The 18,974-nt window shown below is 40.3% G+C and overlaps 1 protein-coding gene across 12 annotated transcripts in view; it reads right to left on the reverse strand.

Moving 5' to 3' along the window:
* The window catches only part of BCLAF3 (BCLAF1 and THRAP3 family member 3), a 57,712-nt gene extending 40,026 nt beyond the window's left edge, over positions 1–17,686 (reverse strand). For 4 of the 12 annotated variants that reach the window (XR_012493535.1, XR_012493534.1, XM_019755422.2 and 1 more), the window contains exons 1-3: positions 17,521–17,683; positions 3,731–3,817; positions 42–605 (exon numbers count right to left, since the gene is read on the reverse strand). Coding sequence is in view for 10 of the 12 variants with exons in the window: in XM_019755422.2 (XP_019610981.2) it covers positions 42–605; positions 3,731–3,783 (617 nt within the window). In the remaining 2 variants the exon portion in view is untranslated. Of the gene's footprint in view, positions 1–41; positions 606–3,730; positions 3,818–17,520 lie in introns of all 12 variants that reach the window. The other 8 variants (XM_019755424.2, XM_074324264.1, XM_019755419.2 and 5 more) reach the window with 5 other exon arrangements.
* Between the last annotated feature and the right edge of the window lie 1,288 nt (positions 17,687–18,974).

Raw genomic sequence — 18,974 nt, forward strand, 5'->3', positions numbered from 1 at the left:
GGCTTTATACCAAATTACCCAGATTTAATGTTTTCCTATACCTGTTCTGAAAAGAGCTCCATTTCTCAAAATCTTCAGAGCCTCTTCTAAGTGACTGATAATCTTTTTTATCGTGTGTCCTCTGGTGCCTCAACTCATCTTCATGCCTCTTCCCTTCGAATCTAAAAGAATCTGCTATTGGCCTCTGAGGTGGTTTCCCTCCTGTTCCACTTCCTCTAACTCTGTGGTCATCAGGAATATACCTTCCTTGCATTTGCTGGGGATAGTAATTCCTCTGGTGCTCTTTGTAGGATACACCTTCTGAGTATCTGGGCATATAATGAGACCTTCTATCATTGTCCTCTCTTTCTGGTAAATATACTTGCTGAGGCTTATAAGTATAAAAGTCGTCTAAAGAGTTTCTTCTTATGTTTGGGGAAGGTGATCTATGTTCATGAGGTCGGTAATACGTATTTCCACGAGAAGGAATCCTTGGTTTACTCTGTCCATGTTGCTCATTGTCCGTTCTCCAAGTGGTGAGTCTTTTCAGATCACTCCTATATTCACAGTCATAATGCCCATGAAAAGGTCTTTGTCTGTAGAATTCAGGTATTGGAGATAAAGGCCTATGTAAATAAACACAGAAAAGTTTAGTCCACTTAAAGACAATAAACTGTGTTAACATGACTTACCTAAATAAAACATTTGCTTTCCACTGTTTCTTCCACTCAGATTAAATCCACCAATTTGGGATATCTGCGTGCTAAACTGTCCACGTAGGGGTCTGATTATGCGTGTGCCCAATCCAACCAGCATACTCTTTCCATCTGAACTAAGGCACCCGCGTATATATCAATGTGGGCGGAGCACACCTGTCCGCTGGACAAGGACCAGCTTGGGGGAGCAGCAGGACCCATTTGGGAAGATTGCTGACAGCAAAGTCCTGGGGTCTGTCAGCAAGAGCTTGCATCAGGTTCAACAGTCAGCTAAGAAACAAGCAGGAGGATTCACGCAAGTAAATGTGAGGAACAGTCTGGAGAACTGAACATATCCTCTGAAATTAGATTCTAAGAGTTTATGAAGCTACAATAAACTCAAATTCAGACCCAAAACGGACTCCCCAGTTTCTCCAATTGTCTATTCTCTCTACCAAGGCTATATCCAGCAGCAAAAAATACACACTTAAACAGTATGTGAGGGTGGGGGAAGAAGAGTGTCTTAAGATTTGAATGTCATGCTTAGCTCCTTCATAAATAGCACTAACATATAATAGATAAGTTGATGTCTCTCTCAGAACTACTCCCTTACATATAAAATAAAAGATGTTATTGAAACCGAGCTTGTAACTTTGGCAAATATGTGCTTTAACGCTGCTGTAATGCTCTCCAGGGAAGGCACATCCTTTCTGGAAATACCTTCTCCAATACCTCAGCACGACCAACATTGAGCCCTTCATTCCCACTGAGGAAGGCTTCTGTATCCAGAGAAACCCGTCAGTCTGAATTGACCAGACTTCAGGATAAGCGAGAGGAGTGTCACTACCTGGAACACAGTAAGTTCCGTTTTGCACCTGAGGACGTTTCCTCCCATCTGACCTGTCCAGGCTCCCCATCTCCTCCCTCAGGGGTGAAGATCTTCGAATCAATGAGGTGGCTAGCCTTGCAGCTTTTGTTATTGCCCCCTCTTCAGAAGTTACCGCGGAGTTGGAGCAACCTTGAGCAAAACTCTTTCCATTTGGTGACCTGTCTATGCACCCCCCCGAGAAAGGAGGCAGATTTAGCTTCCTCGCGCACATACTGCGATTTATATACTGGACTCGGCAATATCTCCCTCTGGAATCACCAAGCTAGATGTACTGGCAAGTGTATTATTACTCAGCTGAAGCAGCAGCTCTGTCCTCCAGCTGGCTGCACCTCATCACAGGAAGAAATAACTGGAGCCTCTGAGGACTTCCTAGAAGATTTCATCTCTTCCACCGCTAAGGAGAAAAGCTGGCAGTTTTTGTCCTTGGAGGCTGAGTTCCTCCAGACTGGACAAAATACTCAATCTCTGTTTTAATCCATACTTCACACTGACTACCACTTTGATACCATAGTTCACATCAGGGTTTTATTGCATAGAGCCCCTTTCTTCTGAGTGAGATTGCTGGGATGGCTGCTATCATTTTCAATTCTCCTAAAAGGACAAAAGAGACCCAAGGAGTCTGTTGGGAGACAATTCTCCATGGGTCTCCTGCATTCTGCACACCTGTGAACAGAAGCATTGACAGCTTTTGTTCCAAGGCAAACAGCCTGGGAAGATGGAACTAGGGCCTCCCACAGGGACAGAGGGCCAAGCTGTTTGCTGTCCGGGATAATAAGATAATGTCTTCTCTAAGGCGAGAGCCCTGGTGGTGCTCAGGTTCCTCAGCCATGTTGTCACCCCACTACTTTGCTCTGCAGCGGCCACCCTCAGGGAGCTGGGGATACGGGGAACAGGAGCATGAAGCTCAGGCTGCCTGATCTCCTGTGAGTAATAAACCCCTTTGCCTCTGAGGCAGGAGGGCCTTGCACCAGGTTACTGGTAGCTTACAAGTAGGGTAAAATATCAGACCCTTTACAGTTTTGGACAGAGTCTTGAGGAGGAATCCAGAAATCACGCACTAAGCTTGGGTCTTTTCTGCTCCCTCACCAAGGTCTACCACAAAAAGGTGAACCAAAACGAGCTCTGAGATGCCCCCCATGTTAAAATCATTCACTTCTTTACATTCCCTTTTTGTCTGAAGCTCCTTCCCATTACAATTTGGTCTTACCAACTCCAAATTGAAACTGTTGAAGAAATGATTGATTTGTGATTATAGACCCACAATGAACAAGCACAGCGGCCAAGTGACATTAACATGAAAACTCTTGGTCTGCCTTTTGTGTAGGTAATTATGGGCTTTTCAACGAACTAGTCATTTTCTCAGCTCTGCCCCTTTGCTCCTGTTGTCCCCCTTAACTGGAACACTTCTTTCTTCCTTCCTTTAACAATTCTACTTATCCTTAAATGGCCGGCTAAAATCTCACCTCTTCTTTGAAGACTTTCTTAGTATTGCCTCCCCACCCCCACAAAAGCAAAACTATTCCCTCCCCGTGGACCCGCACGCACTTTCCCACTGTATCAGTGCCGATGGCGTCCACGTCTCCAGCCGGCCTGTGTGCTTGCTGAGGGTCACACGATGGCATATTTTCCTCTGTAGCCCCAGACCCTGCCAGCAGCAGGTATATGATAAATACTGGTGAATTGTTGCAATCTAATTCTATATATGTTTGCTACTACCATCCAGGAAAGAGAAGACTTGAACTACAAGTGAGTTATTCAAAACTCTATTATTCTGCCATGAAGAAGAAATAGGAAAATCCCAATTTTCTAACTCTCAATTTCTTCCAACATATTGATTATGAAATAAACAAATAAATAAAATATACACTGAAAAGTTCTAAACCACTTACAGCTGCGAAACATAACATCTCAAAGGTGTTTCGCGCTCTCCCTTGCTGTGGCCATGACGTTTCTTTTTATTATGGATTAATTCTAGCGGCCAGCTGTCATTAAAGAAAGCTGTCCACTCCTAAATCTTAGAAATGCAACCTCCAGCCTATAAAGCACCTACTGTGAATAACCAGGTCCCATGAGCTCATTAAAATAGGTTTTTAACAGTACTGGTGAATTTGAACATCAAAGTACAACCCAAATCCAAGCTTGCTCTGCTAAACTAAGAACTGCTCACCTGTGTTTCCACCTGGGGGATCCAGACCGTGACCGTGACCGTGACCGTGCCATCCTTTGACACGTGAGCCACGATCCACTTTTAACACTGCAAAGAAACACAGTATTAGCAAGTTTGTAGAAACAGCCTACAATCTGTTCTAAAAACAGTGAATGCCACTGACTTAAGCCCTCTGTGCCTCAGTTTTCTCATCTGTAAAATAGGGGTTTTAATAATAGGACCTGCCTTATTGGAATGTTGTGAGGTTAAAATAAATTAAATCAGAGGTCAGCAAACATTTTCTGTAAAAGACCGGACAGTAACTATTTTGGGCTTTGTGGGCCATATAAAGACTCTATGCATCTCTTTCTTCTTCTTTTCTTAAACAACCTTCTTTTAAAAATATACAAACTATTCTTAGCTCAGGGGCTACACAAAAAAACAGGCCCCAAACACCAAGTGCAATGTAGTTTGATGATCCCTGAGTTGACTCATGAGAAGAGCTTAGAATAGCGCCTCACACATAGCAACCGTGAAGTAAGTGTTCCCAAGAGAAAAAATTACCCAGAACTCTTCTCTCTGAACACAACCACTACTATCTGCCTGTCTTTGCATGTACATAAATAAACATTTCATATAATCACTGTCAACATGTTTAGGAACACTTGATGCTATCTCCTGCTTTTTAAATTGTGGGATAATAAGAATCACAATGCCTAATTATAGTACTCAATTGCTACCTAACTTCCACCAGATAAATATACCAAAACTTAGTTAAGCACGATTAGACATTTAGCTTGCTTCTAATTTTTTTGCTAAAATAAGCAATATCAAATAAGTAAATTTTGAAAAACACGTAAACTTGATTTTTAAAATATTCTTCAGTCTTTAAAAGAAACTGACGGCTTTAGGAACTGAATTGAAAAATCCACGATTCAGGCATAATCTTCTATACTAGCTATTATTTACATTTCAGTAACCCTCCTCAGTTCTGATAATATAATTAAGTAGTTCCCAACTTACTGGCCCCAAACTCTTGGTGGCTTTCAAAATTATTGCCATGGTTCCATGACTAAATACATACAACCAGCATGCACAGACTACATAATATATGTCTCATATATTATAACCTCTATTTTGCAAATTTCTGAAGATACTGTGGAGGTTGTTGAAATATAAATGGCTTCTTGCCACTATGTACTTTTTCCATTGACTGATAAAGTACAACTGTTATTATGTGGACATCGGTTTAAAAAAGGAGTCTTCAGAGTCAAACATTTGCAAACTATTGTTATAATGAATTTCAGAAGAAAGTAAAAGCATATTAAGGTCAAAGGACTTGAACCAGATCACTCACCAGAAGAAGTACATTCAATTCAATTCATTTAGTTACAACACTGCTTTTTTCGAAAAACAATTTGAGGCTTGGAAGGGCAATTAGTTCAGATGTACTATGAAATTAAGACACTAAAGGGGAAAATGTTTACTCAGTAAATATCAAAATACATTCCTTCAACAAGTACTCAACTGAGTACCTATTATTTGCCAGGCACTGTTCTGGGGATACAGCAGTGAACAGAAACAGGCAAAAATTCCTGCGCCCTGGAGCTTACATTCTACTGAGGGAGCTTATAATTTAACTAAAGAAGCTTTGGTTATCATTTCATACCTATTGTGCTGAACAAAAATAATAATAATAAACCCAAAGGTTGTGTGTGAGACACCAAATATTGTTGGTGATGATTAAAAAGCATAATTTTTCTGCAAGGTAATATTTTTTTCCATTTTATTGTTTTGGAAAAGATTTATTGAGATATAATTCACAAACCATACAATTTACCCATCTAAAGTGTACAATTCAATGTTTTTCAATACAGTCACAGGGATGTACAACCATCAGCACAACCTAATTTTAGAACATTTTATCCCGTCTAAAAGAAACCCCATTAGCAGTCTCTCCACATTTCTCCCCTCCCGTGACAACCACTAGTCTATTCTCTGTTTCTAGGAGTTGCCTATTCTGGACATTTCATGTAAATGGACTCATACAATATGTGGTCTTTTGTGACTGGCTTCTTTTCCTTAGCATAATGTTTTCAAAGGTCATCGTTGTTTTACTGTGTGTCTGTACTTCACCCTTTTATGGCTGAATAATATTCCACTGTGTGGGTATACCACAGTTTATTTATTCATCACTCAATGGACATCTGGGTTGCTTCTATTTTTTATTATTATGCATAATGCTATGAACATTTGTGTACAAGTTTTTGTGTGGACATGTATTTTTATTTCTCTTGGTTATATACCTAGGAGCAGAATTGCAGTCATGATAATGCTATGTTTTATTTTTTTGAGCGACTTACAAATTTTTCTAAGCAGCTCCATTATTTTACATTCTCACCAGCAATGTATGAGGGTTCTAATTTTTCTACACCTTCACCAACATTTGTTCTTGTCCGTCTTTTGGATTATAGCAATCTTAGTGGGGGTGAAGTGGTACTTCAACTGTGGTTTTGATTTACATATTCTTAATGATGGGTCATTTCCAAATATGTAAGAAACTATGAAACTAATCTTGCCTACTTTCCTTTAATCTAATCTTTTCAGCTTAAAGTTATTCTAAAATAATTTAAAACAAAAAATTAGCTATATATGCTAAGATGTCTATATCCGCTTTACTTATAATAGAAAAGGAAAAAAAATCACCCAAACTTATAACCCAAATGCCCAACAATCAAATCAGTAAAAGACTAAACAAATTTAAAATCCATACATCTAGTCACTTCCTACTTTTCTCCTTGCCTTATGTATGTCTTTCCCTCCACATACCTTATTAGTATACCACACCACACTACTTGCTTTTCCCTGATCAGGTCATGCTGTTCCAACCACATAGATGGCCTTCCCTCATTCCGCCTGAAAATCCCTATTCTTTCAGGACTGACCATCTTCTCCCCTGGGATTCTTCCCTTGACTTTATTTTTTCCCCAAATTTCTTTCTTCTTGGGAATTCTGGGTTTATTCTGTGATCATTTCAATACATTGTGATTATTTTTGTTTGTGTAACTGTATTTATTTCAATAGGCAAAAGACTCCAAACAACATTATTACAGAACACAAAACTCAAATGACCTATGGACATCTGAGATATTTCACCTCATTAATAACTGAACAAACACGAATAAGGTCATAAGCATTCCACACCCATCAGATTGACCCCTCCAAAAAAAAGAGAAAAAAAAAGGAAGTCGCATCTTCCGGAGTGTTGGTGAGGATATGGAATGAGAGGGACTCTCACAGATTGCCAGCTGAGTATATGAGTATAACCAGTTTGAAGGGGTTAGCAGTTAAAGTTGAATGTGCTCATATCCCACAGCCCAGCAATTCCACTCGGGGACATACCTTAGAGCAGTGGTTCTCAAACTTCAGTGTATGTCTGAATCACCTGAAAGACTGGTTAAAACACAGATTGCTGGACCTTACCCCAGGGGTGGGCCCCACTTCTAGCAAGTTTCCAGATGATGCAGATGCTGCTGGTCCGGGGACTACAGAATTACTGGTTTAAAGGAAAAGGTGGGGGTCACGTGGGAGAAAATGTTTACAAGTGAGATTCACTAATTATGTGATTAAAAGAAGTATTACTTAGAATATTTTCCTTTGCTAATATTAAAATTAGTTTTACTAAATTTCAAACTATTAACTCAAAAATGGGTGAGTTTTATTGCATGTAAATTATACCTCACAGCTGTAAAAAGGTTAGCTTTAGGGGGATGGAAATGCTCTAAGATTAGATCAGATATTATGAGGTGTGATAAAAAAATTATGATGAATGTTTAAATAAAAAAAGATGTATTACAGTAAAAGACACATTGCCATTAATCCCCCTCAAAATACTCTCCCTCACTTCAAACACACTTATTCCATGTTCTTGCCACTTTCTGAAGCAGTTCTGGAAGTCCTCTTTCATGGGTGTCTTTAGTTGCACTGTCGTGGCTGCCTTGATGTCCTGAACCGATTCAAAACATTTACCTTTCATGGTCATTTTGACTTAGGTGAAGAGCCAGAAGTCACATGGTACCAGATCCGGTGAATAAGGTGGATGAGGACACATTGTAATGTCTTTATTTGAAAGAAATTGCTGTACCAGAAGCGATGTGTGGCACGGAGCCTTTCCCCGTTGTGATTACACAACACAGTGAATGCTGCTGCCGAGTGCCATCCAACGGAAAGGCAGGGATCTTCAATACGGGAAGCGGAACATCGAACCTTAGTAACAGTGTGTGACAAGTTTCAACTTGTTCAGTGCAGTCAGTCGGGTGTGAGCTACGGTTGAGAGAAGGTGTTTTAAAGTGTGCTATCAATCATCCTCCATCATGACAATGCTCCATGTCACACATCGCTTCTGGTACTGCAATTTCTGTCAAATAAAAACATTACGGTGTGTCCTCATCCACCTTATTCACTGGATCTGGCACCGTGCAACTTCTGGCTCTTCCCCAAAGTCAACATGATTCAGGACATCAGGGCAGCCACAATAGAGCAACTAAAGACACTCACGAAAGAGGACTTCCAAAACTGCTTCAGAAAGTGGCAAGAATGATGGGATACATGTTCAAAGCGAGGGGGAGTATTTTGAGGGGGTTAATGGCAGTGTGTCTTTTACTGTAGTAATTTTTTTTATTTAAACATTCACCGCATTATTTGATCACACCTTGTACAGATGGTTGCACAACTCAGCAAGCATACTAAAAACCACTGAATTGCACACTTTAAACCTGTTAATTATATCTCCATAAAGCTGTTTTTTAAAAACTTAATGTTGTTGGCAACTGCTTAGTGCACATCAGCCAGTAATGAAAAGTACTGGCTCAGGGGCTTAATGAATAAGAAAGGAGAGTTAATTTAAATCCTACAAGTCTGAGATAAGCATGGTTTTTACATTTTTAAAGGCTTGCTAAAAAAGAAAAAGGACTACGTGACAGAGACTACATGTGACCCACAAAGCCTAAAATATTTACTATCTTAGGTAAATATTTTATTTACTGGTCCTTTACATTAAAAGTGCGTTGATCCCTGATTTAAACTTGCTTATGACTAGCATAGTTATTCACCTTTTTGAGTGGGTGAAGAGCGGGAGCGGGAGCGGGAGCAGAAAGGAAAGACTGAAACACCAGCAGGGTTTGTGGCTTCGGAAAAGGAGATGTCAATAACAGAAGATAAATTCGTTTCTTTCTTTTTTTTTTTTTTGCCCTAAATTACTTTTTTATTAAAATCACGACATCTTTTTTTCATTTATTAGCCTTTCATGTTGGAATATCTACTTTTTTTTATTTATTAAATGTATTGGGGTGACAATTGTTAGTAAAATTACATAGATTTCAGGTGCACAATTCTGTATTACATCATCTATAAATCCCATTTAGAGATAAAGACACGTGTGCTCCAATGTTCATTGCAGCTTTGTTTACAGTGGCCAAGACATGGAAACAACCAAAATGTCCTTCGATAGATGAATGGATAAAGAAGTTGTGGTATATATACACAATGGAATACTATTCGGCGGTAAGAAAAGATGATATAGGAACATTTGTGACAACATGGATGGATCTTGAGAGAGTAATGCTGAGCGAAATAAGTCAGACAGAATATATGGTGATGGAAGGAGATAAATTCATTTCTACTGACTGCTATTCCAGAGTGAACTGGACAGGCCCAAGGGCAGTAAATGAACCCATCTGCCCTTGAACATAGAAAGATGCCTCAACCCTACCTAATCATGAAGATAAAATTAAAACAAGAAGATGCCATTTCACACTTGTGAGGTTTGCAGAAATTTTAAAGTCTGATATCCTGTGTGTTTACAAGAAAATAGACAAAGAATTTCTCAACTGAGGAAAATTCCTCCCCAAAAAACCATGAAGCAGAAGAAAACCCTTAGTCTGTATTCCAAACAGAATTAAATATATCCCAAAGCATTTAAGGATATTCAAAAAAAAAAAAAGGGCCGGCCCAGTGGCTCAGGCGGTTAGAGCTCCGTGCTCCTAACTCCGAAGGCTGCCGGTTCGATTCCCGCATGGGCCAGTGGGCTCTCAACCACAAGGTTGCCGGTTCAGTTCCTTGAGTCCCGCAAGGGATGGTGGGCAGCGCCCCCTGCAACTAAGATTGAACACAGCACCTTGAGCTGAGGTGCCACTGAGCTCCCGGATGGCTCGGTTGGAGCGTGTCCTCTCAACCACAAGGTTGCCAGTTTGACTCCTGCACAAGGGATGGTGGGCTGTGCCCCTGTAACTGGTAGCGGCGGCTGGACCTGGAGCTGAGCTGTGCCCTCCACAACTAAGACTGAAGGGGCAATAACTTGGGGCTGAGTGGCGCCCTCCACAGCTGGGATTGGGCGGACAATAGCTTGACTTGGGGGGGATCCTGGAAGTGCACATTGTTCCCCAATGGAGTCCTGTTCCCCTTCCCCGATAAAAAATCTAAAAAAAAAAAAAAAAAAAAAAACAACTTCACCTTGCATCAAAAATGTAAAAACTAAGAACAGAAATAAACCCAAAATCAGAGTGAAATGACAGAAAAAAAGTTAATCGACCTCAGGGAAAAAAAGGAGAAAAAGACTAAATGATCTCAGAAGTGAAGAATAAATTACAAGGAGCCCAAGGGAAAATAAACTCAAATGAAAATTTAACAAGGGACACTGAAGAAAGTCAGGAAAACCACCAAGAAAAATGAAAACTGGGGGAAGGCGAAAAGACAAAAGTAGTGAAAGTAGAAGACAGGTAAAGAAGGAAGAATATTCATGTTATTATAGCCCCTGAGAAGAAAATCCAACAATAAAACTGAACTAATACTTGAAACTGTAATTCAAGAAAACGTTCCAGAAATGGAAAAAGACCTGACTTTACCTACACACTGAAGAGCTCACCAGATACTTGGGAAAATTAACCTAAAACAATCAACTCTGAAACACAGCCTAGTAAAAATGATTTGATTTTAAAGATAAAGGCAAAATTCTCCAGACCTCTAGGTAAAAGGAATAACTTACAAGTCCAAAAGAATTAGACTAGCATCAGAAATTTCAAAATCAACATACAATGCAAGACAACAATGGATCAGCATTTAAAATTAAAAAATAAAATAAAATCAATTAAAGTGTGATCCAAAGATTTTGTCAGCCAAGTTGCCCCTCAAATATCAAGGCTACAGAAAAAGTTTTCGACATACAAGAATATAGGGAATTTCTTCACTTACTAGCCTTTCCTGAGGAATCTACTAGAGGATGAGCTTCATCCAACCAAATGGTAACTAAGAAAAAGTCAGCAAAGTTGACAGTGAGCATTTTAAAATATGTAAATGTAGATATAAGACGTTTAACAAAAGATGAAGATGAAGGTGGAAGCTGCATATTGTAACAGAGTGGAAACGTTGCAACTAAAACATGGAAGAGACAGGAAACGAGAATAACAGTAAAAGCTCCATGTTGCTTTTAAAGTATACTGAGCGGGGAAACCTGATAAATCAGATATTAAGAGGTTAAACAAATCCATACAGTGCTGGGACAACTTGCTATCCTCAAGCAAAAGAATAAAGTTAAGCCCTACCTCACACCGTATACAAAAATTAACTCAAAATGGATCAAAGACCTAAATATAAGAACTAAAACTATGAAACTTAGAGGAATACATAAGGATAAATCGTTTTTGTGACCTTGGATCAGGCAGTGGTTTCTCAGATATGACACCAAAACCACAAAAACAACAACAAAAAAATAGATAAACTGGGTATCATCATAATTAAAAATGTTTACACTGTAAAACATGCTATTAAAAAAGTGAAAAGACAACCCATACAATGGGAGAAAATTTTGTGCAAATCATGTCTGATAGGGGAGTGCATCTAGAACATATAAAAATCTCTTCCAACTCATAATAAAAGACAACCCAATTAAAAATGGGCAAAACAGCTGAACAGACATTTCTCCAAAGATAAGCACATGAAAAGATGCCCAACGTCACTAATCATTAGGGAAATGCAAATCGAAATCATAATGAGATATCACTTCACACCAACCAGGATGGCTATATTCAAAGATAATAAAAAGGTACTGAAAAGATGTAGAGATAATGGAACCCTCATATTGCTGGCGGGAATGTAAAATGATGCCGCTGCTTTATACAACAGTCTAGCAGTTCCTTAAAAAATTAAAAATAGAGTTACCATATGACCCAGCAATTCCACTCCTAGGTACATATATACCCAAGAGAAATATATGTCCACACAAAAACCTGTACACAAATATTCACAGCAGCATTATTCATAATAGCCAAAAAGTATAAACAACCCAAATGTCCACTGAGAGATGAATGAATAACAAAACGCGGTCTTTCCATACAAAGGAATGTTATTTCGCCATAAAAAGAAATGAAGCAGACACGTGGTTAAACAGGGATGAACCTTGAAACCATTATCCTAAGGGACAGAAGCCTGTCACAAAGGACCACATGTTGTATGATCCCATTTATATAAAAGGTCCAGAATAGGCAAATCCACAGAAAGTAGATTAGTGGTTGCCTAATGGAAACTGGGGCACAGGGGTTTCTTTTTGGGGTGATGAATTGTTCTAAAATTAGAGTGTGATGATGGCTGCATAACTCTGTGAATAGATTTAAAAACACTGAATTGTCCACTTTTAAATGGGTGACTTGTGTGCTATGTAAATTATAGCTCAGTAAACCTGTTACCCTCCCCCCTCCAAATCAACTGAGATTCCATACTAACTGTGAACTCAGCATTTAACAATACAAAGAATTCCCCAGGAAAGCCTTTTCAACAAAGCCACACTCCTAGCACAGACCCAGACCAAGTCGGAGCCCACAGAACAAGAGGGCGATTGCAGATCAAAGGAAACCAGAGCATGAATTATTCTCTTGGCCCCAGTGGTTAGATGTCATCACCAGTTCTGCAGTAAGGAGCAGCTAGAAGTGCATAGAGAACCCCACTGTTCCCTATCATTATCCTACTTTGATTTCATGGAACAACGTATTTCTCATGCACACACAAAAGTTTAAATAAACAAAGAGGAGAGTAAGGACATTTAAAAAGGTTAACAAAAATACAAACCTTCCTAAATACCCCAATTGCTTTAAATAAAAAAGCAAAAGACACACCTCACAGCAAAAAAAAGGGCAAATATAACAAAATACATATAATTATAAAATATTAGGATAGAGTTATCAGTCCCAGCAAGAAATGTGAATGGGTTTAACTTACCTATTGAAATAAAAAGTTTCAACTTGGATCACAAAATAAAACAAGGAGTCATACAAAACACATTTAAAACAGTGATTCTGAAAGGCTAAAATGAAAATATGGCCAAAGTATACCAAGCAAATGGGAAAAAAAAGAGAGCAGGGGGTGGAAATCCTGAGATAAGGGAAGGCAGAATTCAAGCCCCAAAGCATTCATACAAAGAAAAACACTTTCTAAAGCTAAAAGCCACAATCCATGATGAAGCTAGAACAAATAAAAATATATCCACATGAATGTAACATAGCAACCACCTTTAGGGAAAAAAAAGAACTACAAGAGATGCAAGGAGACATAGGAACACACTAATAATAGGAGACTTTACTATAGCACTCTCAGTGGTATATTAGACCAGGTGAACCAAAAATAAGGAGATAGAAGGTCTAAACAGCATAATCAGTACAGTAAATCTTAAGGATATTTCTCAAACTTTACACTCTGATACTAGAAAAAACACATTCTTCTCAAGTACATACACTACATTCACCAAAAATAATCATATATTATGTCACAAAGAAAACATCAGTAACTTCCATAAAACACAAACATTATAAACAATACTCTCTGATCATAATGCAATAAAACTAGAATTTACTAACAAAAACAAAAAAACAAAAAGGCCCGTCCACCTAGAAATTTTAAAACCTATTGAACCACTCCTGTTATTTTTGTAACTAAAATTATAGATTTTTAAAGAAATAATGACAATGAAAGCACTACATATTAGATTTCATGGGGAGCATTTAAAGCACTGATCAAAGGAAAATTCATTGCAGTAAATACCTTTGTCAATAAAAAATGAAAGAATAAAAATAAATTCATTTCCATGGCAAAAAACAAACAAACCTGAAAAATAACAAGGTAAACCAAAAGAAAGCACAAGGAAGGAAATAATAAAAATTAAAAAGTAGAGGAAGAGAATTAAAAACTAGATCGAAGTAATTAATCAAAATTCTGTCATTTGTGAAAAAATTAAAATAGATAAACCACTATATAACTTGATTAAGAAAAAAGAGAAAGCACAAATATACAAAATAAGAAACGGCAAGGGGGAAATAACCACTGATATGGAAGAAAAAAATTTAAATCACAAGACATTACTTTGTAACCCTCTAATAAATTTGAAAATCCAGAGGAAAGGGATAATTTGCTAGAAAAATACAGATTATTAACATTGACCCCATTAGAGTTAGAAGAAAGCTTAAATAAACCAATTTCCATACAATAGAGAAAATTATTAAGGAAATAATATTTATCCCATGAAAAAGCATCAGGCCCAGATGGTGTCATCGGGAATTTCTAACAAACCTTCAAACACCAGATAGCCTCAGTGCTCTATAAATTATTCCAGAGCCGGTATATCACACACACAAAATATCAAGCCTACAGGAACACCAACCTTTCAAAGATGAACTAGCCAGAGATTAGAAGCTCCATCCTCTGGGGAAGAAGGAAACCCTGGAGCATAAATCTTGGAAACTAAAGAAGGATGTTTCAAGAAAGGAGACTTTCATGGCAAAAAGCTGCAGAGATCCAACAAAAAGAGGGAAAATACAACCACTTGGCTTCAGCAGAAGGTAAGGAGACTGAGAAAGCCAATTATTAACTCTAACAATCTAGCTGAAAGGGGAGAGAAACTGGGTTGCAGCTGGATGACTGGGGTCTAGGGAGGTTTCAAAATGGCAGCAACTTGAGTAGGTTTAGGATGTAGTCAATTTCTCCCAATATCCCACATTTACATACTGCCTTCCTCAATGGTCAAAACTGAATTTTTATCAGCAGTCACATTTTATGTTAATTTAGCAAAAAGTACGGCCAGTGACTGCTAGGGGTGAGGCATACAAAGTTGGAAGAGACCTAGTTGACTTCCTGGAGAGTTTAAGTCTTCAGTGGATAAGAAGGATCCCAGGAGCGCCAGTACTTTCTGGTTCACTGAGTGTGCTGCAAGTACTATCTCATTTAATCCTCATAAGCCTTTGAGGAAGCTGGAATTACCTCCATCTCATTGATGAAGAAACCAAGCTTCAAAGAGGTTAACCAATCTGCTCCAGTGAAAGACCTGAAACTAGAATCCAGGTCCTCAGACTCCAATACTCACACTTCCCCACTTTGCAAGGCCTACCTTCAGAAAGATGACCCTGAAGACGCGGCTGGCCTGGTCATTTGCTGGTCATTTGCGTAGATGCTCAGTCAGCAGAATTGGGCTTTAGCACACTCAAGAATAGTTGACATCCTGCATCACATCTAAAATTGCTGTCTAAATTTGGAAAGCACCTATTATGCCCTCTAGCTGCCTGCACATTCTGTAGCCTCTAGGACACAAAAACTATGTTTTATTTATCTTGATCCCAAGGACTGTGTTTTATTTAGCTTTGTATCTGTCCCCCTCAACTTTGTATATAGTGCCTTAAAATATTTCCTCCTTCAACATTTGTGTAGATTCATTCACTCACTAATAATTTCATAACTCTGATATCGTTTTTAATATAATCTAAGGCAGTAATACAAAACTGCAAATTTAAGGAGTGAAAGAGTGTGGGGGCAAAGGGTATCACAGAATCGAGTTTTGAATTCAGATATGACTTTTTTAAAAAATCAATATACTTTTGTGCTCTGAAATTCTTACAAGATAACTAGCAACAAGACAAAGTATGCTTAAATGTACTTTTCCATCAATGTCTCATTTGACACTTAAAACCACATTATAATAAAGGTAAGGCAAAACGCTTTACCTATAATCTCAAATTCAGAGTTGAGGAAATAGTCCCTTAAAAAAAGGTAAGTGACTTGTGCAAGGTATTCAGATACACTGGAATTCAAGGAAGTCCTGATTTCAAATCTCCTGCTCAATCTATGATGCCTTTGCCTCACCTAGATAACCTTTCTTTACTAAACTGGGTAAAGGTGGAATAAAAGATGAGGGACTGAAATGCTATCAACAAATAAGGGAAAAAAAAAGGCTAGCTAGAGAAGAACACCTGCACATGGTTGGAGAGAAGAATGTAAATGGCCCCAAATTGTTTCTTATAGAATCCTTTAAATGTTGCCTTTTGTTAGGGTGTGGAAAAGGACACTCACAGATTGTTGGTGGGAGTGCAAAATAGCACATCCTTTCTAGAGGGAAATAGAGCAATTCACATTAAAAAAACAACAACACCAAACCAACAATTCTATCATCTAGGAATGTACACTAGGAAAGTAATCACAGATAATGCAGGTTTTACATTTCTCCAACAATGTGTTTAAGTAGTGAAAAACTGGGAATAACCAACTAAATAAATTACTACAGCCATAAAATAGCATGCTATGCAGTCAGAAAAAAAAATGGTTACCAAAGAGAATCCACCTTAGAAAAATCCATGCATTCATCTCTGCATAGAAAAAGACTGGAGTTGTACAGCCAGTGCAATCATATTCACAATGGTGACTTGGAATGGTGAAATTGGATTTTCTTTATTATGGTTTTGTCTATTTTAGAAATTTTGTATATGTGTTACTAAAAGCTAATAAGACGTTTTAAAGACGCCTGGGGGTGTGAAACAGCGGGGTTTTCGAAAGAACATTTTAGAAGCCATTTTTTAAAAATACCATTAAAAACTAATTACTATACCATTACCATTAAAATAGCATTGAATTATGTTGTACACCCGCAACTTACGTTATCAACCAGTGTTACCTCAACAACAAAAAAGAACGTTGAAAAATAAGCACTCATGAATCCACATCAAAACCTCTTTTCAAATTCCAGTCTTTTATTTGTACCATTTCGCTTTCAGAAAAATGCTACAAAACGTTGCCTGACCAGAAGTCTGAGCGACCTTCCTGATTTCTACCTGTAGTTTTCACTTTGTTCCAGAAAGGCATCCCCTAAGGGGCAGCTCTAAAAGCACCCAGAGAGGAAAATCTTTGGGAGGCTAAGTTTCGCTCACATTTCTTCCCCTCCCTCCCTCCCTCCCTCCCGGACAATCCGACAGTGACTGGCCCAGTTTCTTAAATACACGCTAGAGAAGCACAGGAGATGCGCCCATTTTCAGTACACGTTTCTAAAAAGACAAGTTTTACTTCCCAGTGCAGGATAAAGGGCAGCCTTCACTACTCATTCTGGACGTTAGCTGAGGAAGATGCCGCGGTGCGGCAGGAGCGCCTCCGGAGGAGGACAAAGCAGGGGCTCCCTGGCTTGGTCCCGCCGGCAGCGCGTCCGGGGCCGCCTCAGAGACAAGGGCACCGTCCCTGGACACAGCTCCGCCCGTCCGCATGGCAGACGCAGCCTGCCCGACGGCGGGGGAGGATCCGGGCCGCGGCAGCAGGTGCCCGGGTCGCCGCGCCTGAGAGAAGGCACCGGCCCAGTGGCCTGAGGTAGTGGCAGGGGAACGGTTGCCCGGGAGTCGGAGCCGGGCCGCAGCATCCACCCCGCCGCCTCAAGACCGGCTCCTCGCGGGCAACGGACACGCCCTCCCCACGGACCGGAGCCTCCTCGACCCGTCCGCCCCCCCCCCAGGGCCACTCACCCGGCCGGGAGGTCCCCGTACCCGCCACCGCCGCCGACACCGGCCCCTCGGGCCTCGCCCGTCTAACGGCCGCAACCTACCACAGCAACGTAACCGCAACTACATCAGCCGGGCTGCGGGACCCGGAAACACTTCCTTCCGGAACCGCCTCGCCCCGCCCTGGTCCCGCCTACTGTCCGCGGCTTCGCACTGGGCAGGCTCGCCAGACCCCTGCTCTCAACTCTTTCCCAGCCAGGCTGCCGGGCCCCGGCAGCTCCGTCCAAAGCGCCTGCGCCCTCTGCCGGCAGTTCCCACCACTGCCGCTCTGTCCAGAGCGCGTGCGCCGTGTTCCGCCCCGCCCGCCGGGAAGGAAGGACTGCGTGGGGCGTTCCACGGCCAGGGATCCTGGCGGTTGAGGGTCAGGGAATGGAGCTGACCCCTCAGTCAGGAGCAGGAGCTTGGTTCCGTGGGCCATCCAGCCTTGTGCAGATGGGCACACAGGAGCCAAAAGTAGCCTTTCAGTCCCCGGCTTGGCCTTCAAAGCCTTTCCAGAGCCAGCCCACCTGAACCTGCACCGCTGTGGCCTCTCTCCCTGCCTATTCAATCTCTAACCTTCCCCATGGCGTCAAATTAAGCTTCTACCCGGAAAATAAACCACTCCTCTGGACCTCCTAAATAGATTAATGGTACCAACATCTCTCCACCATCCAATTCAAAATATTGACTCATTTTTGTCTGTTCTCTTCATTTCTCTACTCCCACACTCCATCCACCAGCTCGCAAAGTAGTATGTCCTCTCTCTTGGAGCTTTCTCACTTGACAATTGGATATTCTTTTTACCGCTCGCAAGCTTTCCCTTTCAGGGTCCACCCCATCTGGTAGTACCACCTTTTATCCTCCCTGTCACTGTCTTCTACTGAATGCAGTTTTCCTCTCCTGAATTACTGTCATTATGCTGATGAAAGCAACACCCATGACTGAGCAGCGTTTCCTTAGCTTCCTTAATCCAGGTGACTTGCTTGTACTCTACTTTCTCTACCCATTCACAGGCACATATTCTAGAAAAATCTAGACGTTCATCACTTTATACTGTTCCATTTCTAAAACCTTAAGTTTAGAAATCCCATCTATTTGGACTCACAATCCTCATGCTTGCGGTCCTGTCTCTCAGTCCCAATATTCTTATTCTTCAAAGACCCCAGAGCTCTCATAGCCACTGAACCTTCTACCTAACATAAGCCACTCTTATAAGTAGAGTCCTTGGAATTGCCTTTTGACAATCCTAGTATCGAACAACCATCTTTAAACACTCCAGTTACCTGCATTCTCCATTCCTACATCTGTGTTTCCAAGCACTACTTGGGAGGGGAAAGCCACACAATTATAGCAGAATGATGCCAAGACAAATTTATTGGAGCCTCTTAGGAATCCTTTTATGTGGCCTCATTTTCAATAATTGCTGTTACTAACCCTTA

This window comes from Rhinolophus sinicus, chromosome X (genome assembly GCF_036562045.2).
Source record: "Rhinolophus sinicus isolate RSC01 chromosome X, ASM3656204v1, whole genome shotgun sequence".
NCBI lineage: Eukaryota > Metazoa > Chordata > Mammalia > Chiroptera > Rhinolophidae > Rhinolophus > Rhinolophus sinicus.